The sequence below is a fragment of the Lathamus discolor genome, chromosome Z, assembly GCF_037157495.1.
Source record: "Lathamus discolor isolate bLatDis1 chromosome Z, bLatDis1.hap1, whole genome shotgun sequence".
NCBI classification, from domain to species: Eukaryota; Metazoa; Chordata; class Aves; order Psittaciformes; family Psittacidae; genus Lathamus; species Lathamus discolor.
The window spans coordinates 101722362-101744299 of NC_088909.1; the positions used below are offsets into that span (position 1 = coordinate 101722362).

The 21938-nt window shown below is 56.6% G+C and overlaps 4 protein-coding genes across 8 annotated transcripts in view; 3 read left to right on the plus strand and 1 right to left on the minus strand.

The window, feature by feature from the left end:
- Positions 1-3387: 3387 nt before the first annotated feature.
- On the plus strand, positions 3388-8238 carry DCTN3 (dynactin subunit 3). 2 transcript variants are annotated; one of them, XM_065663205.1, is made up of 7 exons: positions 3388-3515; positions 3653-3737; positions 4964-5050; positions 5661-5744; positions 6386-6444; positions 7159-7218; positions 7844-8238. In XM_065663205.1, exons 1-7 carry the CDS (start codon positions 3417-3419, stop codon positions 7931-7933), a joined length of 564 nt encoding a protein of 187 aa, XP_065519277.1. In that variant the 5' UTR covers positions 3388-3416; the 3' UTR covers positions 7934-8238. The 2 variants fall into 2 exon arrangements, with proteins under 2 accessions (XP_065519277.1, XP_065519278.1); XM_065663206.1 differs by lacking the exon at positions 7844-8238 and having other exon boundaries at positions 6386-6519; positions 7159-7219.
- A 1054-nt stretch (positions 8239-9292) lies between these two features.
- Positions 9293-11977, plus strand: RPP25L (ribonuclease P/MRP subunit p25 like). 4 transcript variants are annotated; one of them, XM_065661775.1, is made up of 3 exons: positions 9631-9651; positions 10138-10269; positions 10681-11977. In XM_065661775.1, exon 3 carries the CDS (start codon positions 10690-10692, stop codon positions 11266-11268), a length of 579 nt encoding a protein of 192 aa, XP_065517847.1. In that variant the 5' UTR covers positions 9631-9651; positions 10138-10269; positions 10681-10689; the 3' UTR covers positions 11269-11977. The 4 variants fall into 4 exon arrangements, with proteins under 4 accessions (XP_065517846.1, XP_065517844.1, XP_065517845.1 ...); XM_065661774.1 differs by lacking the exons at positions 9631-9651; positions 10138-10269 and adding an exon at positions 9293-9367; XM_065661772.1 differs by lacking the exon at positions 10138-10269 and having other exon boundaries at positions 9382-9651.
- A 1876-nt stretch (positions 11978-13853) lies between these two features.
- ENHO (energy homeostasis associated) lies at positions 13854-16398 on the plus strand. Its single transcript, XM_065661755.1, has 2 exons — positions 13854-14186; positions 14677-16398. The coding sequence occupies exon 2, from the start codon at positions 14992-14994 to the stop codon at positions 15175-15177; it is 186 nt and encodes a 61-aa protein (XP_065517827.1). The 5' UTR covers positions 13854-14186; positions 14677-14991; the 3' UTR covers positions 15178-16398.
- A 941-nt stretch (positions 16399-17339) lies between these two features.
- DNAI1 (dynein axonemal intermediate chain 1) overlaps positions 17340-21938 on the minus strand; it is a 151634-nt gene continuing 147035 nt past the window's right edge. Inside the window, exon 20 of the mRNA XM_065662725.1 lies at positions 17340-17604. Within this exon, the coding sequence (XP_065518797.1) occupies positions 17500-17604 (105 nt within the window). The 3' untranslated portion in view covers positions 17340-17499. The remainder of the gene's footprint in view (positions 17605-21938) is intronic.

Consider the following 21938-nt stretch of genomic DNA (forward strand, 5'->3'; position numbering starts at 1 on the left):
CACAAAGGGCATGAGTGACACAGCTGGAGCTGGAAGACATGGACATGCACGGGTGCTCATGGGTGCATATATGGGTGCACATGGGAAAACATGGAGATGTTGTAAGTCACCACACTCATACAGATTCAGTGGCATGCACAGATTCATGCTTGCACATCTGTGTGTAAATGCACATGCTCACACGTGCACGTTTGTATTTCAATGGGCACAGGGGGGGCTCCCATGTGGACTCTCCCAGTCACAGCCGTGAGGACAGGCTCACCCTGGCAGCCATGAAGCCAGGTTCCTATCCCCCAAGGGGACAAAGCCTCCTGGTTCACGGGTCACCCCTGGGGAGACCCTCAGCCCCTCAGGGACACCCCCCAATACCTGTGAGGACACCCCCAGCCCAGACCCCCGGACCCCACCGGGTGGAGCGGGCGCTGTCCATGGTGCTGCAGCGGCGCTGCCCGCCCCGGACCTCGGGGTAGTGGCACTTGGGGACACGGAAGGGGACACGGATGGGGACACAGGACCCCTGAAGAGGACCCCATGCCTGCCCCGTTCCGGGTCTTCCAGAGGAGCCCTGTAGGTGGGTATGAAGGTGAGGGGGTCTGTGAACAGCAGAGTGTGTGTGTTTGAGTGTACACTGGGCTGCAGTGGGGTTCCCCTCTGTGTGTGTGTATTTGTGTGTCTGTGCGTGCCGCAGGCTGGTCCCAGGGTGTTTGCTGTAGGGCTGTGAGACAGCTCAGCGCTGGCACAGAGCTCCTGCAGCCACGGCACAGGCCGGCACAGCACGGGAAGCCGAGCCGGAGTAGAATCGATGCAGCCTTAATTGGGGTCTCATGTCCCCTGTCACTGCCAGGCAGTGCTGGCCACAGCTCATCGAGCGCCAGGGCCCCGGGGAGCCTGGAGGGCACACGAAGGCCCGAATCCCCACTCATTACACAGCTCAGGGGGTGATGTGTATTGCCACTCTCCCTGGGGGGCTCGGAGACACAGCTGCTGTCACCTGAGTAACCAGACCTGATTGATGTCCGCTTCCCATGTCCCGCAGGGACTGTAATTGAGCGGGAAGCAAGAGACAGAGGATGCAGGGATGATCCAGATTAGCAGGAGAAGTGCTGGATCTCGCTTCAGAGCTGGGTTGGGCGCAGGTGGCTGTGGTATCAGTATCACTGCAGGAATAGAGACAGGGTTGAATTCCTTCTCTCAGCCCCAAGGAGTGTGAGGCAGATCTGTGCACTGCCCTGGGCTGTGGGCAGCCAGTGCTGTGCCTTCAGCCCCGTTTCAAGGCTCCTCACAGGCTGGATAGGACTCTAAAGGGTGGATGTCCTCCAATCCCAAATACCCCCAGTGCCCAAGCTCCAAGCAAGGGCTACCTGAATTTCCCACCTTGAGGAAGTGGGTGATCTGAGGACCCTCTATAATGGTCATCGGTGTATTTGTGGGCACTGCCCATCATGCTGGGCACAGCCAGTACCTCTAAACACAGACCACCACTATGTAAGCAGCTTGCAGCCCTTTGTGCAGCCCGCAGTCACTTCTGCTAATGAAGCCGTTTCTATTTGTCACCTTTGTGGAACAAAGCACAGCTCTTCCTCTCTGAAGATCCCTCTTCAACAGCCCAGCTATCGATTCCTGGGAAAAAAGGCGGAGTGCACAGAGCCTCTGCCTGCCCCTCCTGCCTGAGTGCTCCACACAGCCCCTCCAGGGAGATCTGGGAGGCCATAGTGGTTGCTGGGGCCCTGGGCCACCCCACAGCTCCCTCCTACAACCTGCCAGCCCCGTACAGCTCCCTGTAGGAACACATTTTGGACAAAGCTTTTTCAGGGCACACTGGGTTTTGCTCTCAGCAAAGGGCACTGAAAGGGTCCCCAAAGCCATCCAGCTTTGCATTGCCAGCCATGCTAACAAAGTATTTGCTGTTAGCAGATGGTTTTGACCTAAGAGCCTGGCTTGGGACCTAGGCTGGGTGCTCCCTGTGGCATGGCAAATGCAACACCCAGCTCCATGCTACAGCCACAATGAACAGAGACTCAACACTCCAGCCTGGTGCAGTGCTGAGCCTACACAAGCAAGCTGAGCCCTCCTGTGCAGGGAACATCACTTTGAAGGTGCTTTGAAGGCTCACAAGCTTCTCCCTCTGCAGTCTGGAAAGTCTCTGGGTTTTTCTCTGTGGTGGATGCTGGTACCATGAACTCATCCCGTGCACTTGAGAGAGCCCTGTCATTGCGAGTGCCGGTTGCAGGCAGCGGTGGGACTGGGGCTGGCTGCTGCCTTCATTAGCACATCCCTTCTTATGAGCATCCATGTGCTGGTCGATAGGATGAAGGTGAACCCGGGCAGGCTGAGGCCTGGGGGAAAGCCTACGGCAGCCTCCTGGATTTCAAAGGCCCTTAATTCCACTTGCCCGTAGATCACTATTATCAGTTTCTTTTAATATATCAGAGTGTCTCTTTCCTGGAGGACCACTCTGGAATGAAGCAGACATCGACCATCAGTGGCCACTGCGCCTCCCTCTGCAGTGCACATCACCATCGACCAACTACAGCCACCCCTGCTTCACACCGAGAGGGGCCTCACACCCTTCCCTGCTTCCCCTTCCCTTCCCTCCCCTCCTTCCCCTCCCCTCCTTCCCCTTCCCTCCTTCCCCTTCCCTTTTTTCCCTTCCCTCCTTCCCCTTCCCTTCCCCTTCTCTTCCGTTCCCTCCTTCCCCTTCCCTTCCCTTCCTTTCCCTTCCCTTTCCTCTTTCCCCTTCCTTTCCCTTCTCTTCCTTTCCCTCCTTCCCCTTCCCTTCCCTTCTTCCCCTTTCCTTCTCTTCCATTCCCTCCTTCCCCTTCCCTTCCCTTCCTTTCCCTTCCCTTTCCTCTTTCCCCTTCCTTTCCCTTCTCTTCCTTTCCCTCCTTCCCCTTCCCTTCCCTCCTTCCCCTTCCCTTCTCTTCCCTTCTATTCCCTTCCCTTCTCTCTCTTCTCTTCTCTTCTCTTCTCTTCTCTTCTCTTCTCTTCTCTTCTCTTCTCTTCTCTTCTCTTCTCTTCTCTTCGCTTCGCTTCGCTTCGCTTCGCTTCGCTTCGCTTCGCTTCGCTTCCCTTCCCTTCCCTTCCCTTCCCTTCCCTTCCCTTTTCAACCCTTCCCTTCCCTCCCCTCCTTCCCCTCCCCTCCTTCCCCTACTCTCTTTCCCCTTCCCTCTTTTCCCTTCCCTTCCCTTCCCTTCCCTTCCCTTCCCTTCCCTTCCCTTCCCTTCCCTTCCCTTCCCTTCCCTTCCCTTCCCTTCCCTTCCCTTCCCTTCCCTTCCCTTCCCTTCCCTTCCCTTCCCTTCCCTTCCCTTCCCTTGCCGTCTCGTCCCGTCTCCGTGGCAACGGCGGCCCTAGCAACGCACCGCCGCGCACTGGTGCGGAGCGGAAGTGACGCGCGAGTGCTTCCGGCCGACGGCAAGATGGCGGGAGGAGCGGTGGAGTTGCGGCGTCTTCAGTGGCGCTTGGAGGAGGTGGAGCAGCGCATCGGTGTCGGCGATGGGGCTTCCGGAACGCGCAAGGTGACGGGGGAGGGCCTCCGGTGGTCAGAGGGTGGCTCTGTCCGCCATGGGGGCCGGCCCGGCCAGGCGCCGGGGCCATGCCGAGGTCTGGGCCCGGCGAGGTGTGACAGGCCCGTCCCCTTGCGGTGCCTCTGCAGGTGGCGGACGAGCTGGTGAAGGTGCAGGTGGCGCTGAACAATATCGCCAGCAAGAGGGAGAGGATCAAAATCCTGTTTAAGAAAAGTGAGTGGTGCTGGACCGGGGTGTCGGGAGCAGCCGGAGAGGTGTGGAGGAGCTCGGAACCCCTGTGTGGCGTTTCGCTCCTCTAAACAAAAATGGCTTCCCGTGTGAGTGCCTTTGATTCGGTGCTTTTGTGGAGAAATAAGGGTCTTTCTGCTTGTGATCCTCCAGCTTAGCTGTTGGGTGTGGGAAGTCATAGAATCATGGGTTGGAAAGGACCTTAAGATCATCCAGTTCCAACCTGTCCGTGGGCAGGGACAGCTCACACTAAACCATGTCACCCAAGGCGCTGTCCAGCCTCACGTTGAACACTGCCAGGGATGGGGCATTTGTCACTTCTTTGGGCAGCCTGGTCCAGTGCCTCACCACCCTCACAGTAAAGAACTTCTTCCTTGTATCTAACCTGAACTTCTCCTCTTTCAGTTTAAAATCATTCCCCCTTGTCCTATCACTACAGTCCCTGATGAACAGTCCCTCTCTGGCATCCTTGTAGGCTCCACAACCTGTTATTTGCATGATATCTGCTTGTATGGGCACAGTGATGTGCACCACCCAAAGTGCAGCCTTTGAGGGTTATTGGAGCATGAGTTCCTGAAATGACTTCTTGCACACTTGGACTTCCTGGGCATGCTGTCCCTCCTGTGTGTGGTGGGAGGAATAAAGATCACACACAGACACTGGTGGATGGATACTGGGACCTGCCTCCAAGCTGGGGGATATCAGGAGCAGAAACCAGAGTGGTGCTTTGACCCAGAAATCTGTCTCTTGGCCAAGCTTTGCTGTGTGGTGTCGCAGCAGGAGCAGGCTGCTTAGGGAGGATCATTGTGGTCCAAGGTTGTGCTGGACATTCAGTATAAAAACATAAACTCTGCATGTGTAGATGATTTTGAGGACCAGGATGAAGGGGTAATGGCTGGTTGTGTTTCAAGGGCATGAAGAAGCAGATTTCACTTGCCTTTATAGGCGTTTGTCATAATCCAGATAAAAAGAAATATTACAGGTGTCCATCATGAAGCAGTTACATGATTTGAACCATTTGTTAGTTCTTGGTCACAGCACTCCAAAGTCACATTATTTTCAAGTGCTATAGAAAGTATTCTTGAAAACCCCTGACCCTAAATGTGCCATGTTTAGACAGTAACAGGATGTATAGCATGGGGGAATATTGTACTTGTAAATGCGGTAACATCTCTGCTACTTTTTGTCTCCAAACCTATTTTTCACTCTAGTTGAAGATGTAATAAAATACCTTGACCCTCAGTACATTGATCGTATGGCTATTCCAGACACCATAAAGCTGCAGTTCATCTTGGCAGGTATGGCATGAAATGAGACAGGGGAGTCTTTTTAGTGCTATAAAAGTTGTCTTTTACCTAAACTGGATTGGGATAGATGTCTTTTCTTTAGTTTTAAAGATCTGGTAAGGCACCCTCTTTACAGCTGTTAGAGAGATGGTTTGTACAAGCATGTCTGTCACCCTTAGTGCTCCCATGCTGCAGTTTTATCAGTTTGGATCTTTTTAGTATTGATCAGTTTAACAGTGAATTAATAAAAGGTTGTAAAGAAAAACTGTAACTAGATCAGGTTTTCTCACCTCACTTCCAGCACTCTCTAGGCTTTAACAAAAGTGGAAGACCTTTGGATGTATTTTAAACACCTTCTAGGCTTATCCTCTTTTGCCCCAAAGAATTTCCTTCAGCCTTGTCTTGGTAGAAGTCTGCAAATGAAACTTGGTAGAGATTCTCCTACCTTAAATTGGTGTTAACCAAGATCCAGAGATAAACAAGACAAAGTCTAAACAAAATCATAAACACCCCCCATTATGTACAGCTAGGTCACCTGGAAAAGTTACCTCACCAGTATCCATGAAAAACCAAAGCAGCATCTTGTACTTACTGATGTTTCTTATTGTCCATCCCCACCTAGAGGAGCAGCTGATTCCTTCCCGAGCGGCCCTTCTGGAGCAGGTGAAGAACCTTCAGCCCGTCTTGGACAGTACCAGTATCCAAGGTACACATATTCTTCTGCAAGTTTGAGCTGCAAATGCCACCCCCAGGCTGTTGCTTGTCCTGTTTTGTTTTGTGGTTGTTGTGTTTCTTTTCTTTCATGAGCCTCAAACCTAGAGGACAGCAAAGCACGCAATCCAGAGTGAGTAGAATAGGTATAAACTTAGTGGGATGTCTTTTCCTCTCTTATGCTGCTGTGACAACCCAGGCAAGGTCAGGGATGTGGTAAGTCAGGAAGCAGGTTAGAGACAGCATCATGGCAGAGAGGATGGAGACAAGCAGGGAATTCCTATTTGTGAACCTATCCCTGTTCCCAGCATAGATGGAGATGCCTTTTTATTAGCTTGCCATAGCATTCATCCAAGTAGTTTACTCTGATGTAGTTCTTGATTAACCCTCAACTTGCAAGCATCCCCAAACTCATGCCATCCAGAATAGTTAGCAGACAAACTTGGTGTTTAATACAGAGGGTAGCCTGTGGTGCTTTTTAATCATATAAAAGTTGTGTTTGTGGTGTGTGGCACTTGCATTCAGTGAGTAGAGTTCTACTGTGATGCTCTGGTGGAGAAGGAATGGTCTTTATTTTGAGAACTGATCCCATGTGCTGTGAAACAAACTAAATGGATTTCTCTTCTGTGCTCTCAGCGGTTCCTGACCATGCAGCCAAACTACAGCGACTGTCTCAAATCCACATACAGCAGCAGGTAGCATGGATGTTCTCGACAGTCCTGACTAGCAGGGAGGAGTGACCATTTGTCAGTAGCTGTACTGACACTCCTGTATGTGCAATTGCTTGAGTTTGTAGCAGGTTTTTTTCAGTCCCAGGATATTCATACTTTAGTCTTAAGTTTAAGCACCTGGGGGGGAAGTACTTACGATTTCTGGCAACTGAGTCTGAGCTGGAAAAGCACTTTGTCTACTGTAACTGCTCAAACCAGAGGACTGAGTGACAGTAAAGTGTCAGTGGGTTTAACCAGCTGGCACTTCTCCTTTCACTGGGACGGTAAGGTAAAGCATTGCAGTCTTCCAGTGTCTTTGTTCTGGAAGGCTGTTGACTTCTGTCATCTTGTCACTTCACCCTTTCCTTCCCTGTTTGAGCACTCCTGAAGCTGGCAGTGAGTAGCTTGGGTAGTGCCTAATGCCCCTTTGAGCATTTAGCTGTAAGTTTCCATTCTGGGGAAAGCAAGGCATGGATGCTGAGAAGAGGCAGGCAGTGCAAGCCTTTGCTGCGTTGTAATTATGGGTGTTCGTAACCTTTCTCTTGGATGTTTAAAGCCTTCTAGCTGTAATGAGTGGCCACAGTCAGGGCCTGAGCTGCAGACTCAGTCCTGGCCTTGGATGGGTGTTGACAGGGACTGGGAAGGCAGATGTCTTTCAGTTTATTTGTTGTTCACTGACTGCAGCTCCCCTCTTTGCAGGAACAGCGTCACCACCTCACTGACAGTGTCAAGACACTCCTTGAAGACTACAACAAGATGGTATCCTTTGAGCCTTGAGCCATGCATAGCTGAACTGCCGTGTCAGCCTGTCTCCTGGGCTGACTCCCACCATCAGATGTTGTTGGATCCACACCCCTGGGTTCAATGGCCAGTGTCCTTTCTAACGTGGTGACCCCATGTCCTTGTCATACCCCTCTCAGGAGCAGAGCTAAGGGCCAAAACTGCTGGTCTCTGAGAAGGGCACGGTGCTACTGCAAGCCAGAGTCCTTGTGCTGGATCTGCTCACAGTGTGTTGACATCTCTGCCAGATAACTGCTGGTCTCTGCAACCTGCATGAGCTAAACAGCGGTTGCTCTTGTCTGCCTAGGATCCCAGTTCTGAGACACGTCCTAAAACCATGGAGGGTAGGAAGGCTATGCTCTTTTCTGTAGAAAGACCCTTGAAATGCAGTGTTCAGAAGTGCCTCTTGAGCTCCCATTGTTGTTTGGTGCTGGGCAGTGGCTCTGTGCCTGGATGGTTTGAGTGCATGCAGGCTTTCTGCAGGCTGGTGTCCCGGGCTTTTCCTCACCCGAGGAATCAGGATTGTACCGGCACTGTTGGAGTGCTCTGAGCTTGGTTTCTTTCCTCCAGTTCCCACATCTGTTTCCTTAAGAGTCACATCCAGACCCTGCTTCTCTCCAAGCAGTTTGTCCAGTGGAATGAAATACTGACTCAGCTGGAAACTGCCAAGGAAGCCAAACCCGTGGCAGAGTAATGGGCAACCCAGGAGCACTGAGAACCCAGGGGACCCTACTGGCCTTTGGTCTCTCTGGAGAGGCTGCAGCACTGCTTCCACCCCACAGATATCTGCATCTTCCCACTTGGCGTGAGCATGCTGCCAATGACACTGCAGGCGCACAGGGTCACCCTGGCTCTGTGTCCAAGCCGTGTCAGCTCCAATATGAAGCCACGCTAATATCACAGTTCGCAAGTCTTCCCTGAAACACCTTTTGTTTTCTAACATACTTTAAAATCCCTTTCTGCTGTACTGTGAATTGTAGTAAAGTACTGAAACACTGAGTGGGTTCTTGTCCTCCCTGGGTGCAAAGAGGTGGGGGTCATTCTCTTTTCCCAAGTAACAAGTGATAGGACAAGAGGTTATGGCTTCAAGCTGCAACAGAGGAGATTTAGGTTGGATATCAGGAGCAATCCCTTAGCCAGAGAGGGTGCTCAGTCATTGTAACAGGCTGCTCAGGGTAGTGGTGGAGTCACCATCCCTGGAAGTGTTGAAAAACAGTGTAGTTGAGGGCCGCAGTGACATGGTTTAGTGGTGGACTTGGCAGTGCTGGGGTAGAGGTTGATGATCTTAAAGGTTGTTTCCAACCTGGTTGATTCTGTGATTCTAATGACTCATCCTGCCATCCTGGTACTCCACCACGTGGATTTCCAAGGCTCTGAACTGCAGAGGTCCTGTGGCAGCCTGCAAATTGCCAGTGCTTTTACTGAGGTAAATCCCTTCCAGCCCTGCACCCTTCCCCAGGCTGTGGCACAAGCTCTTACTGCTCTTTCTCCCCTTTCATAAGAGCTGCCAGTGCCCAGGGGCTTGTGGCCCGATGGGGCTCTTCCCTTGGGCCCTTCTCCCATTCCTGAGCTGAGAGCAGGCAGTGGCTCTTGCTTTAACCCTGCCTCTGCTCACGCAGCAGCTGCTGCAGGCTGGAGCTCACAGTGGGCTCTTTCCCCTCCGGAGAGGGGGTGAGCTGTGCCTGGCCTGCTCTGCCCATCACCTGGAGTTTCTTCTCCCTCAAAGCTCTTGCGAGTGTCGCTTTTAGAAGGGTCCCAAACCCTCCTGAGCGGTGGGACGCGCACCAGCGGCGTGTGAGCAGGAGCGGAGCAGGGGCCCAGCACGGAGGAGCTGGGCTGAGGCTGTGCACAGCGCCCACGGCCTCTCCGGGAGCCTGACAAGGGCTGCCGGCCGCAGCCCCGGGCTGCGCCTTGCCCCGGCGGCTGCTGCACCGGCGGGGCACGCCCAGCCCCCGGTGCGAGCGGGAGGCCCGGCCCCGGGCCGGCGGGGGGCGGGGCCACACTCACCCCATAGCCCCGCCCACCGCGGTGACGTTGCAAGAGGCGGGAAGCGGGGCCCCGCCTGCCTCCTTCCGCGCCTGCGCACGGCCGCCATCTTGTGGTGAGGGGCCCGCTGAGGCGTCCGCAGGTGAGGCGCGCTCCCGCACCCCGTCCCGCTGCCGAGGCCTGGCCGCGGCCGGGCCCCATCGGCCTCGCCATGCGCGCCTCTGCCGCAGCCCGGCCTCCGAGCGGGGCCCCACAGCGGCGCCCGGCCTCCCGCAGCCCCTCGTGGGGCGGCCTGCCGTCCTCCCCGCGCCCCGCGGCAGCGGCATGGCCGCCCCTCCAGCAGCCGTGGAAGCCGCCTGGCCTCCTTCCTCCCCCGGTGTGCGTTCCCTGCGCAGCGGCCCCACGCCCCGCCACGTCCCGGTAGCGGTAGGTTCTCCGGGCTTGCCTTTCCTAACCGGTGCGGCAGGGAGCTCGGCCTTCCCTGGCACTCTCTGGCAGCCCGCATCTCCATCCCCACAGCAGCAGTGTCCCCAGCCCCGCTGTCAGCCCTCTGCCGTCGTAAGGGTGACGGCCTCGAGGAGAGTGTGTGCTTCCTATGTACAGAGAGGGGACGTTGGCAGGGCCTGTTTCCATAGGGGATGAGGTACAACGTTGTGGGTGAAACTGGGCTCATGACCCTGCAGCCTTAGTGCTGTATGCTTTGGCACACTGGGCTTTCTGTGGTGGGTAGAGGAACGTTCTACTCGGATTAAGCAGGTTTTGGTTGGGTTGGCAGTAGAGGGACCCAGTCTTGACAGGGAGGGGAGCTATAAGACTGAACCTTTCTGTCTTTCCTTCAGAAAGCACATCTTTTGTTCATCAGCTGATTTTCTTTTGTCTTGCTTTTTGCTGGCGATGTGTCTCTGCCTGCAGCCCCAGACTTGCGTCTGTCTGCCCTGCATAGCTTTATCAAGTATCCAGTCCCTGCCCCTTCACTTGGCCTGGCCAGCCACGGGGTTCGGAGCCCCAGGACCCTGTTTGTGAGCCAGAAATGAGCTGGTGCAGGTGAGCCATGCCTGGGTTCATCGTGCCCATGTTCTGGTGCATCTCACAGGGTGCAGACGTGGTCAGTGTACCCCTGGCTTCTGTTCCTGGTAACCTCGGCTCACCCGTTTGTTCTCTGTTTTGCTCTGAGGTGCAGCTTGTATTTCTTACTTCATCCAGCTTAGGCCCCCAACCCTCTGCTGTCGGGACCCAGGCTGCCCTCTGGCAGTGTTTGTGCTGTAGGTATGTGCTGAGGAAGACAGGTGGCTCCCTGGCATGATTACGGCATTCCTGCTGATCTTTTGGATGTGCCTTTTTGGGATCCCCATCTCTGACAGCTTGGAGTGCCCTTTAGAGGAGAGGTTGTAGCTAACTGAGGTGAGGGTTCCTTTCAGTGGGTGTTTGTGTTAACAGATCTGTTTTCCTTTTCAGCACTGCAGAATGGAAAACTATAAGAAGACCAAAATTGTGGAGAAACCTTGTCTTCATCCTTTCACCGATTTGCCGCCTGACATTATTGAAATGAAGGTGAAGGATGGGAGCAAAATAAGGAATCTCATGGGCTATGCCATCAGCAAGATGGAGCTGGACTCGGTGAGGCAGATTCTTTTCACTGGCTCAGGCAAGGCCGTCAGCAAGACCATCACGTGTGTGGAAATCATGAAACGGAGGCTCAAAGAACTGCACCAGATCACCAAAGTGCTCTTCAAACAGATCGAAGAGATCTGGGAACCCATTGTGCCTGAGGCAGGTCTTGATACCTTGACAGTGAAGAGAAACATTCCTGCCATATGTGTCCTACTCAGCAAAGACGCCCTCAATCCTCAGGAGCCCGGGTACCAGGCTCCGGGCTCTTTTGATGCCTTCTGTATTGAGACACTTGCAGCAGAGTCCCAAGGCCAGGTGAAGAGGAAGCAGGGTGGAGGCAGGGGAGCTGGCAGCACAGGGAAGCACCCTCGTGAGCACCTCGTGAGCACTCCTCGTGGAGGAGCACCTCGAGAGCCCTGCGCGAAGTCTTGACACACCACCACTGAGCTGGGGTGTAGTTTGGGGGAGCATTGGAAACAAACCAGCTGCTGCTGCTGAAAAGCTGCTGCTGAACACGGGGGCTTGCAGAGTGGTCAGGGGAGGGCAGGAGGAGTTCACTGTTTCAATAGGGTGTGTCTGTAGGTGTCTGAAACTCTGTTTTGACAAGTTCACTTGTCGAAGGGCTGCCAGGCTGTACACGTTAGCTGCGGTTCAGGGATCACATGAGGTGTCTCTGCTTGAGCAAGGTTCAGGGAAGACAGGAGTTCTCTGTGCATGAGCAATGGCCATCGGTCTCTCACGAGGGGTGGTGCAGCGGACCAGTCAGGAGCTGTGCACACCAAGCACTGTTTGTGCAGACAGAAGGCTCTCACTGGTGTGGAGGGGAGATGGCCCTGATGTGTATTCTGAGACAGTGGAGCACGGGGCTTCTCTGCCTCAGAGTCCATGTGCTGAGCTTGTGGGGCAGCTTGAATATAGGACTGTAGGAATACAACTCCATCTGCGTGCACATAGCTCCCTTTCTGTCCTCCTTTCTGCCAAAGTGGCAGGGGTCGGGTCGTGTCATAATCAACCTGAAATCCTGTACCTGCGCAAGTGCCCGGGGTGGCAGTGGTAGGCTCCAGAGGACTCTGTTCTTTCCGTTTCTGCTCCTTTATAACGCACATGGGTGGGTTTGAAATAAAGTTTCCTGTTCATGTAACGTGAAGTTTGTCATGTCTTCCTCACCCCGCTGGAGGTCACCCTGTCAGCGCTGGTGCTGCGGCTGCTGGCTAGAGCTCTGCTCCTTCAGGTTTCCAGAGAAGAGGGGACTTGCTGCTCCTCTCTTGACCGGGAGCAGATGTGAAGTGGGAGATTTTCTTCCTGGCTTTGCTGATCACCTGTAATACCCAAGAAAGGTCAATGCTATAGGCTTGTTTTTCTGGGAAGCTTTTTGCTGTTTTGTTTTAAACTGACTAGAACTGCAGTTTTGGAAGGACTCAGTGAAGCATCTCTGAGTGAGGCAAAGACATTAGGTCCTTTTTAGCACTATAATTTCCCCCTGGAGAGTGGTGCTGGGCAGTATGGAGTGTTCAGGTGACAGGGTGAGCTCCCACCAGCACAACCCCTGCTTGCACTGTCCCCGGTGCTGCCTGTCCTGTTACCTTCCCAGTCACTGCCTGTGTTGGCAAGCTGCAGCAGGACCCAATGCTCTGCCTTGTCAAGTCAACAAGAAACAATATAAGCATTTAAAGAAGAGATTTCAGCTAAATCCAGGCAGCAGGAGAGATGGCGGGTTACTCGCACAACCCAGTGCCTGCACAGGCAAGGCTTCTCTCATGGTGCCCTTGCACGAGTAGGAGCTCTCACCTGCCAAAAGCCTAGTCCTCTTGCCTTCTGGTGGTCTCATGCTCTGCCCCACCATTGTCCCTGGAGCTCAGTAGGAGGTCGGGAAATGACCAGACCCCTCTGTGGTGCTGGTGCAAGGGACAGAGCAGAGTTAAGCTGCTTTACCTTGGTGCTGCTCCCAGTTGCTGCTCACGTATGTCTAAGGAGGAGGCTGCTTTTCTTGACTAATTAGCAGATTAGTGATAAATGCCAAGGAAAGATGCTCAAGTGTCTGAACAAACAGCTTCTGACATTGCAGTGAGTGATGTCTTTGTGTTTGTTTACTGTTAAAAGCACCCTCTTGGAGAAGTGCTGATCCTCAAACAGCCAGTGTAATCCCCCCTCTTGGCGGTGGTGGATTTTAATGCCTCCTCACCAAACCTGCAGAGTCGGTCTGTTTTGTTTCACAAGTGGCCCTCGGCTGACTGAGCGCGCCGGGCTGCAGCAGATTCCCCCATGTGTCACTGCTGTATGTCCGTGCAGCCCAGCCATGGCTTTCCAGAGCACCTGTAGGTGCTGGGGCTACACCTGGGGTCACCAGGACCTCCAACAGCGGGAAGAGCCCCTGTGTGCTCCCAGCTACCTCCCGTGTGTGCCACCTCTGTGTCCTTCACTGGGAGGGCTGTTGCACAGTTACCTGTCCCCTGCCTCAGTTTCCCCAGAGGGCAGGCAGCAGTGGCTGTGCCTTGGAGGGCAGATTCCCAAGCACTGACTGTCCACAAAGCACTTGTCAACCCCTGGTCCGCGGCAGTGCCCGTGCCCACCCTGCCTGCAGCCCCTGTGTCCCAGTAGGGACCCCAGCCCAGTCCTGCCCGCTCACACTGAACACCCTCAAGCCCAGGGCTTGAGGTACACGTGTGTTGTACACGTGTGTGCGCACGTGTGAAGAGGGGAAGGGCAGGCAGCGGCAGGTGGTGAAGGGCAAGATGAGGCAGCGGCAGGGAGAGCCAGGCAGTGCCCCCGGGCAGGGCAGGGCAGGCAACGGCAGCGTGGGGAAGGCAGCACGAGCCGGGCAGGCCAGGCAGGGCAGGCAGCACGTGCGGGGCAGCACAGGACGCCCGGGACGGGGCCGTCAGAGCGCGCGCTGCCCAGCAGCCCTCCCTGCCGCTCACGTGTCCGCCGGCCGATGGGGGCGGGACCTGATCCGAGCGCTCTTCCAATGGCGCACTTCGGGCGAGGGGCGGTAACCAATGGCCGGGGGTGGGGCACCGTTAGCCACGCCCCCCCGTCCCCCGGTGCCGGCGGGAGGGAGCGGGCAGTGCGCGGGGCTGCGGCATCCACCGGGCGGCCCGTGGTGGGTTCGAGCACCCCTCGGCTCCGGCTCCGGCTCCGGCTCCGGCTCCGGCTCCGGCTCCGGCTCCAGCTCCAGCTCCAGCTCCTGCTCCGGCCCCGCTCCCGCACCGGCACCGGTACCAGCATCCCGCTCCGAGCCGGGACCCCGCGCAGGGACCTCCCTCCGCTCCCGCACAGAAACCCGACCCGGCAGCGCCGTCCCCAGCTCCCCAGCGGCGGGGTCCCGGCGGCCCCGGGCGGAGCGGAGGCAGGTGGGTAGCACCGGCAGCGCGGGGTCGGCGGGACCTGTTGCTGCGGGAGTCCCGCTGCTCGGCGGGGCAGGAATTAGAGGCGCGGGGGACCCCTGAGGCCGGGGCTTTGCCCGACCCTGGTATAAAGCGCGAGGGCGGCTGTCCCGCACCCCGCTTGCTGCCCTGTCAGCCGCTCGCCCCATTTTGGGGTGTGGGACCTCGCCGCGGGGTCCGGGAGACAGGAAAGAGCCTGGGAGTGGCCCGGGAGGGGTGTTTGTGCCGGGATGAAGCCGGGGGTTTCCCATGGGATACGTCCAACTTGGCGGCTCTGGCAGGGAATGAGCGGAACAGCCGTGGTGTGGGGTACGGGATGGGTCCCGGGAGCTTCTGCAGCCCCCGAACCCTATCAGAGCCCCGGGTCCGGTGCCCGCTGGCACCCCGTAGCCCGCCCGGAGGGGTCGGGCAGCCTGTCCCCTCATGGTGGTGGTGACGGTGACTTTCTCCCTTCCAGGTGCAGGAGGGAGGAGAGGGGTCCCCGTGTCCCCGCTGTGCTGCCCGAGGAGGGCAAGCCAAGAGAGAGCTCCCCCCACTCCTCTGTAGCAGCGTGGTGAAGCCCCGGACACGGCTGCGAGCGCCCAGATTGTGACGGGGCGCTGGGGTCCTGCTCCCTGCCTGTCCCCATCCTCGTCCGACCGCCAGCGCCGCCGCCGCCCCCTCCGTCCCCCGCCAATGCCGGCGGGTGGAGGCTGCGCCCTCGGTCGCTGCACTGGCATCGCAAGCGTGGGGCCGAGCTGCGGGACCCGCTTCTCCTCGCGGGACGGCGGCGATGGGGGCTGCGCTCTCCACCGGGGCGATCGTGGCCATTTCTTTTAACTGCGTTATCGCGTTGCTCATCCTCATCCTCTTCCTCATCCTCTGCAAAGCCTGCAGGACCCCCTCGTGCCCCAAGAACAATCCGGGTACTGAAGTGGATGAGGCAAAGAATGAAGAGAAGTACCTGCTGCAGCGCTGAGCTGCCCGGGCACCCAGGTACCCGTCCGTGCCGAAGGAGTTGTTGTGCCAGTGTGGATGCCTGCTCTGGGACTGGGGATCTGGACTGGGCACGGTGAAAGCAGAAGGGATACGGAGCTGCTGGCTGGGGCTGTGACGCAGGGCACAGCCCTTTCTTTGCCTGTGTTGTTTTGGTGTGTGAAGTCCCTGCAGATGCCCACAGTGACCATGGCGATGGAGAGACAGAGGCTGGAATGTGCTACGGAGACAATCCTGCATGTCCCAGTGGTGACTGAGCACCGAAGGAGCCCTGCCCTCGAGCGCACCCCCTGTCTGGGGACAGCCCATGGGCTTCTCCCTGTGCTCGTGGCCTGGGACACTGGCCATGGTTATCACAGACCTGAACGGGGCTTGGAGAGGGGAGGCAGCGGGGCTGGCATCGCCTGTCCCCCCGCTGTCCCATGGTGGGGTGTGCGTGGGGGAGTCCCTGCAGCCCCAGCCTGGCTGGCAGAGCAGGGTGTTAGTCTGGGTGTCTTTGGGGATGGCCTTGGGGTGCCAGGTGCCCCCAGAATCATGAAGGCATTTGGCATCTGTCTGCCCCAGCAGCCAGTTTAATGAGCCACAAGAGGGTCTGCATGGTCTGTCCATTCATCCCTGGTCTGTCTATCAGTCCCCTCCAACATTAGCACCAACACCGCTAGGCAAACAACCCTCCTCCTTGGTCCCTGCCTGTCCCTGCCTTCCCTCCTGCCTGCTCCCAGCCATGGCCAGTGGGGTTTGACCTGTCTGTGGGCAGCAGATGTGCCTTTGCTGGCATCCCCATCCCCGCTGCAAGCAGCTTGGGATGTTTTTTTGCTGGGAAGGTGGGAGTCAATGGGGAGATGAGGGTGCCCTGATGAACGGCATTGGAGGGTCTTCCAGCGCTAGCGCTCCCTAGAGACCACAGTGGCTCTGTGGGAAGGGATGCTGGTGGCCTGGTTTGTCCCTAAACTTGGCAGCTGCATTCTTCTGCCCTGCCTAGAGGTTTTTGGAGGGCTCTATCCTGCCCATCCTAGAGCTGAGCAATACCCGAGCCCCCCCCCAGCACAGCCTCTACAATATGGGGATAGAAACACGGGCTGTGCTGGGAGGGACACTGGCCAGGCCTGGCAGAGCCTGCAGTTCCTCCCCATATCAGGTGTAGCTAACACATCTCTTTGCAGCATTGTTTTTACTAGACTAATAAACTGATTGTAGGACTCAGGAGGCGTCTCTGAGCTCTGCCCAGTGCCTGTTGAACTTGGTGGGGGCTGCGTGTCCTGCAGGGCTGAGAAGTGGCTGCCCCAGGGCTGGTCCTTGCAGGACTGCCCGCAGTTTGCTGGTTGATGGTGACAAGGCCTCATGTCTGCATCTTTATGTGGCTTTTAAATGCTGGGTGAGCAACCTGGCTGGGTATTTAATGCCTGCTGTGGGCTGGGGGCACGTGGCTGTGAGCAGGGAGCACCCCCGATACCGGTGCTACAGGCACTGGAGAGTTTCAAAGCTGTGGCTTTAAGTCACAGGGATGCTTACGGGGGGCACAAGCGAGCTGGAGGAGCCGTCACCACCCCTGCCTGGCGGAACGAGCATCTGTGGTCCCCAGTCCCGGCAGCCGTGTGCAGGGCTCCGGCGGTGACAGCAGGTCCCTGCTCATCAGCATGCGGGGAGGCCACCGCGGCTGCTGCTGCTGCCACCGCAGCCACGCTAATCCCTGTGCTGCAAAGCGCCGGGCGGAGGGAGGGCTCTGCCAACCTCCAGCCGTCCCCACCGACACCAGCGGGGCAGAGCGGGCTGAGCCCCACGCTGAGCCCTCCGTGGGAGGCAGCAGCATCCCAGCCCTGGTGGCTGGATGCTGCTGTGATACCCTGGATGCAGTGATGGCGCATCCCTGCCCCACAGCCATGGGGGCCCAGGCCAGGTCCCAGCCACCCACCGGCTTAGGCTACCACCCCAAATCCACGTGTGGCTGACCCCACATATATGGTGCTCAGTCTCTGGGGCCGCACATGGTGGGGCTGGCCGCTCTGAAGCTGCAGCCCTGGGGGTTCCTTAAGCCCTGCACAGGGCTTTCCCCCTGCGCAAGCCCGGCCGAGGGTGGGCAGGTCGGTGCGGGGCAGGATGCAGAGAAGCCTGCCTGACCCCAGAGACGCCTGCCCTGCCGCAGCCTTCCCAGCACCTCCTTTTATTTGCCCGGGCACAGAGGCGAAGTGTTCCTGCTATGCAAAGAGCAGGCGGCGCGGGGCCGTGGCTTGCATGCCAAGCAGCCGCCGATCAAAGCTGGGCTTGTTCGGCCGGCGGCCCCAGCAGAGCCGCCGCTCCCCCTTGCTCACAGCTCTGTCTTATTCGCCGGCTCCCTCACCAGGTTCAGCAGCTTCTCCAGCTTCGCGATTTCCACCTCGGGGCCCTTCTCAACCTCCTGGCCTTTCTTCGCCTGCAAAGAGAGCAAGTGAGGCAGAGCTGTGAGCAGGGAGCGCTGGAGGGAGGGCTGCTGCATCCCAGCTCTCAGCCCTCACTGGGAGCTGGTCCACGGGGGGATGCAATTGCCTGTGGCTGTATTGCAAGCACAAGGTGCTGTGAGATGTGCAAAAGCCCCCATGCATCGGGAAAGGTGGTACAGAGGGGTTTGTGCAGGGATAGAAATGGAGCTGTTGATCCAGAGCAACACAAACCCTCTTCTGCCTCTCTCTTCCCAACCGTTCTCAGCTCCATGGGACTGGACCACCCTCTTTCCCCCCCCAGGCCCCACGGGGAGGCTCCATGCATGTACCCCTCCTAGGGCAGTGACAGCAGTGCACTGTCCAGACCTCTGCAAAGTGGTCCCACCGTGACCATCCCATGCTCCTGGGCAGAGGCAGTCACAGGAGGGGAGATCACATTCAAATGGCTTTGCCCAGGAGTGGGAAAAAGCCAGTGGCTGCTGAGAGCCCCTAACCTGGGGGGGAAAGAAGTGAGTCAGGGCTCCCAGGTGGGCTTTAGGCCCTTGCTTTGGCTCTTCTTTCCCTGCCATACCCTGAATGTCCCATGAGACAGCCTTGTCCCTCATTACACACCCCTGTGCCAACCCCAGCACCTCCCCACACTTCCCAGCGCCTCTCCCAACCCATTAGCTCCCTCCCTGGGTGCCAGACCAAACCACCAGCATCCTGGGAGAAATCATATTGCATGAGGGAAATAAGCATGTCCAGTTCAGTCCTTGTTTGCTTCAGAGCAGCAGGAGCTTCCAAGCAGGAGCTGGCGGGGGATAATGTCCCTGCTGAGGGTACCGGTGCCACCCAACGCTTTGGGCAGAGCATGTCCCCCCGCTGTGGGCTGCAGCATCAGTGCATTGCTCTCATCAGAGCTCAGAGGATTTGGGAAAGTGGTAACTTGGGGCTATCCAGGCACATGTCACGGCAGACACAGCTGCAGCAGAGGAGTGCTCCAGCCTGCATTCAGCCCCCGGAGGCCTCCTGCAGCCGAGTGTCCAACCCTGTGGGGTTCCTCCAAAGTCGCAGCCACGCCGCTGCTGCGTCCTATTGCTCAGTGCTGCCTTCCACTCGCACCACTGCCCTTTGCCACCCTGCTGGCTCCTGCCTTGCCTCTGGAACTGTGTGAGTCCGTGCCCCAGGGCTGCGAAGCTCCTCTGTGTCAGCACGGCTCTGGGCACTCCAGTGCCAAGCACAGGCTGGTTCCCAGTCTGGCAGGGGGGGCTTGGGAAAGGTGGCAGTGGGTCCCCAGCCCTGCGGATCCCCAAAGCACAGCCTCTGTACACGGATGCTCCTCAGAGGCTGAGACTGCAGCAAGCAGCATCTGCTTTCTTCTCTTCTTCTTCTGCAATTCTTTTTGTACTGAATCAACTCCTTTAATAGCGCAGCAATTACAAACATCCACCTTTCCTTCAGCACTGACAAAAAATGCCAGCGCACAACAAAGAGGAAGTTGTAGGGCTGTAGGGATCTCTCTACATTTCTGGAAGTCCCTGGGAGTAATGGGTTTAAACTGAAACAAGGCAAGTTCAGGTTAGATGTAAGGCAGAAGCTCTTCCCTGTGAGGGTGCTGAGGCGCTGGCACAGGGTGCCCAGAGAAGCTGTGGCTGCCCCATCCCTGGCAGTGCTCAAGGCCAGGTTGGACACAGGGGCTTGGAGCAACCTGCTCTAGTGGAAGGTGTCCCTGCCTGTGGCAGGGGTTGGAACTGGGTGAGCTTTAAGGTCCCTTCCAACCCAACCCATTCTGTGATTCTATGATCCCTGGGCTTCCTCCTTCCTCCAGCCCAGCCCAATCCTGACAGAACAGAGGTTTTCTCAGCTGCTGGAGGACATGGATGGGGTGAAAGCAGCTCTGGAGCGGGGAATGGGGACAATCATAAACCGCTCTGCTCACATCTGAGTGCTGGGATGAGCCAAGGCTGTTTTTATTTACCAGGCCCATCCACTGCATGCCGGGACAGCGCTGGTTTGTATTAATGTCTTTAAGCGAGCAACGCCCTTCGTGGCTCCGGTCCGGGCACTGCGAGCGGTGTTTGTACTAACGGCCCACGTCACAGCCGAGCATCTCTCCGAGCGGGAGCGTTGGGATAAACACAGCTGCTGGGGATATTTTAGGACTCAGCTATTTCTGCAGAAAAGCTGCTTTGCTGCCTGACAGCATTCAAAGCGCTCCCTTTGGCACCCTGCGTCGTGCGCAGCACCATGCGCAGGTCCGTGGGACACTAACTGAAGAGGCAACTGCTTTGCTCAGCTGGGAGAAGGTGATGATGAAGCCATCTCCCATCAACCTGCCTCCATCCCAAGCCCTTTGCTCTCTCCACTGCTTTGAGTCTGACTGATGGCCTCCAGGTAATAATGCCAGGCCCATGGGTCCTGAGCCTTGCTGGAGTCACCAGACACAGGTAAGGCCCAGCTCCTAGTCACCGAGCTGTCCCTTAAACCTTGACATTCACTCTGACTCTACTCCTTTGGTGCTTTCAAACAAGCTGCAACAAAGCCACACGCAAGCCTGTAATGAGCCGTAACCAAACCAGAGCCCTAATTTAACGCCACATAACTAGGCAAGCAGGATGACACAGGGAAGGAAGATTACAATGCCCTTTTGGGTGCACTGGAATGGAAAGTTTCCCTTTATTTCTCCATCTGCTTTTCCCAGGGTGCCTGTGCATGTTAGTGGCCAGGCCTCTGTTGCACAACCATGGCATTGGGGCTTGGATGCAGGCGGCTGCTTCCTACAAATGCAGGGGTTTTGCCTGCATCAGGCCTCTGACGAACAGCTCTTCTTGGAGCAGGGATGCTGCAGTTTCCTGGAGCATGCATGGTGCAGGGAAGTATCACCCCGATGCATGGCTACTGATGGGCTTTCTCTCCTGACAGATGCCATGAGTGGGAAGGCGTACTCTTTTCCACATGGCATGTAGCTGAGCCTGTTCTCTACCTGCATCTCTGCTTATATACCACATCCATAGGGCTCACAGGGAGCTGAGGGGGAGCCAGGGCAGAGCATCCTCCCCTATGGAGCTGACAGATGCAGAGCTGTGCTTACAGAGGAGGCCTGTCCCTGAGGAGATCATCGAGCAGGTACCAGAACTGCTCACAGTAGTGTTTGCATCAATTTTATTGTTAACAATTCCCAGCAGGAGACCGAAATGCTTTTGGCTGAAACGGTGCTGAGGGACGTGCCAGGAAAGCTCATGGGATGGGCAAAAAAGGTGCTGTGTGGGGATGGACTCTGCCCTGCTCACAGAGCATGACCCTAGGGAGGTGAGATGGGGAGGAGACCCCCTACATATCCTCACACTGCTGTGTTCATGGCCAAATCCCCCTCTGCACTTACACTCCCTTGGCCCTATGCCTGGGCTCTGTTCTGGCTCTCCAGGCAAGTAAACTGAGGCACGGGGGTCCTGGCCCTATAGACGTGGGCACAACTGCTGCAGGGCCCTCAGTGGTCCTCTCAGCCCCAGAGGTGAGTACTGGCACTGGAAGTGAAGTGAGAGGTGGAAGATAACTGAGATGGAGCCCCAGGGCTGAAGGCAGAGCAAGGACAAGGATGAGGACTGGCTGTTTGAAGACCCCAGCCCCAGCCTTACCCACACTGGCACATCCTGAACTCTACATCCAGGATATGGGAGTCGTTTAGGCTGGATTCCCTGTGTCTCAGCTGATGCCTTCATTCCCTTGCTGAGCAGTAAACTGCCAAGTTAATAAAACTCTCCCATAAAAGCTGGCAGTTTTCAGCATCCTTCTCCCCCCACCCCATCGGTGTAATAATCATAAAACATCTGCTGTAAGGTTTCGATTAAATGAAGCAAAACTTGTTTATGTTTTAAAGTAGCAAGGGAGTCAACCACACTGGCACCAACAGACAGAAAAGCCCCAGTAACTTCCCTGGGAACAGAGGTGACCCTTCCCTCTGCTGAGTCTTGGTCGAGGGGCACAGGCCTGGCCCCTGCCCTGCTGTCTTCATGACATGATAATCCCAGTCTCTGACATTCCTGATGGAACAGGATTTCTGGGCACAGCTGTTCTGAGACAGGGTCTGGACACTTTATGCAGCAGCCCAGTGACCCAGGACACCAGCTTCCCATGCAAAACGGGTTTAAGCTTTTACAGACTGATTTTGCAGGGGGTGAAAAGCTCCAAGAAGCCATTAATGGGGCTGCCCAAAACTCCCATCCTCATTATCTTCAGTGGGAAAGGGCACACAGCCTGATAGGTCTTCAGAGAAGACCTTCTCTTCTGGAGAAGGCCTGTTCTTGTGTATTCTATCCTGCTCAGGGGTAGGTTAAGGTGACACCTC

Excerpts from the sequence above, each read along its gene's own strand:
- DCTN3 (XM_065663205.1), top strand. The coding sequence starts at position 3,417 with ATGGCGGGAGGAGCGGTGGAGTTGCGGCGTCTTCAGTGGCGCTTGGAG. Across the intron at positions 5,745-6,385 it reads GGACAGTACCAGTATCCAAG|CGGTTCCTGACCATGCAGCC; the intron begins GTACACATATTC and ends CTGTGCTCTCAG. Across the intron at positions 7,219-7,843 it reads TTGAAGACTACAACAAGATG|ACCCTGCTTCTCTCCAAGCA; the intron begins GTATCCTTTGAG and ends AGTCACATCCAG.
- ENHO (XM_065661755.1), top strand. The coding sequence starts at position 14,992 with ATGGGGGCTGCGCTCTCCACCGGGGCGATCGTGGCCATTTCTTTTAAC.
- RPP25L (XM_065661772.1), top strand. The coding sequence starts at position 9,550 with ATGGCCGCCCCTCCAGCAGCCGTGGAAGCCGCCTGGCCTCCTTCCTCC. Across the intron at positions 9,652-10,680 it reads CCCGCCACGTCCCGGTAGCG|CACTGCAGAATGGAAAACTA; the intron begins GTAGGTTCTCCG and ends TTTCCTTTTCAG.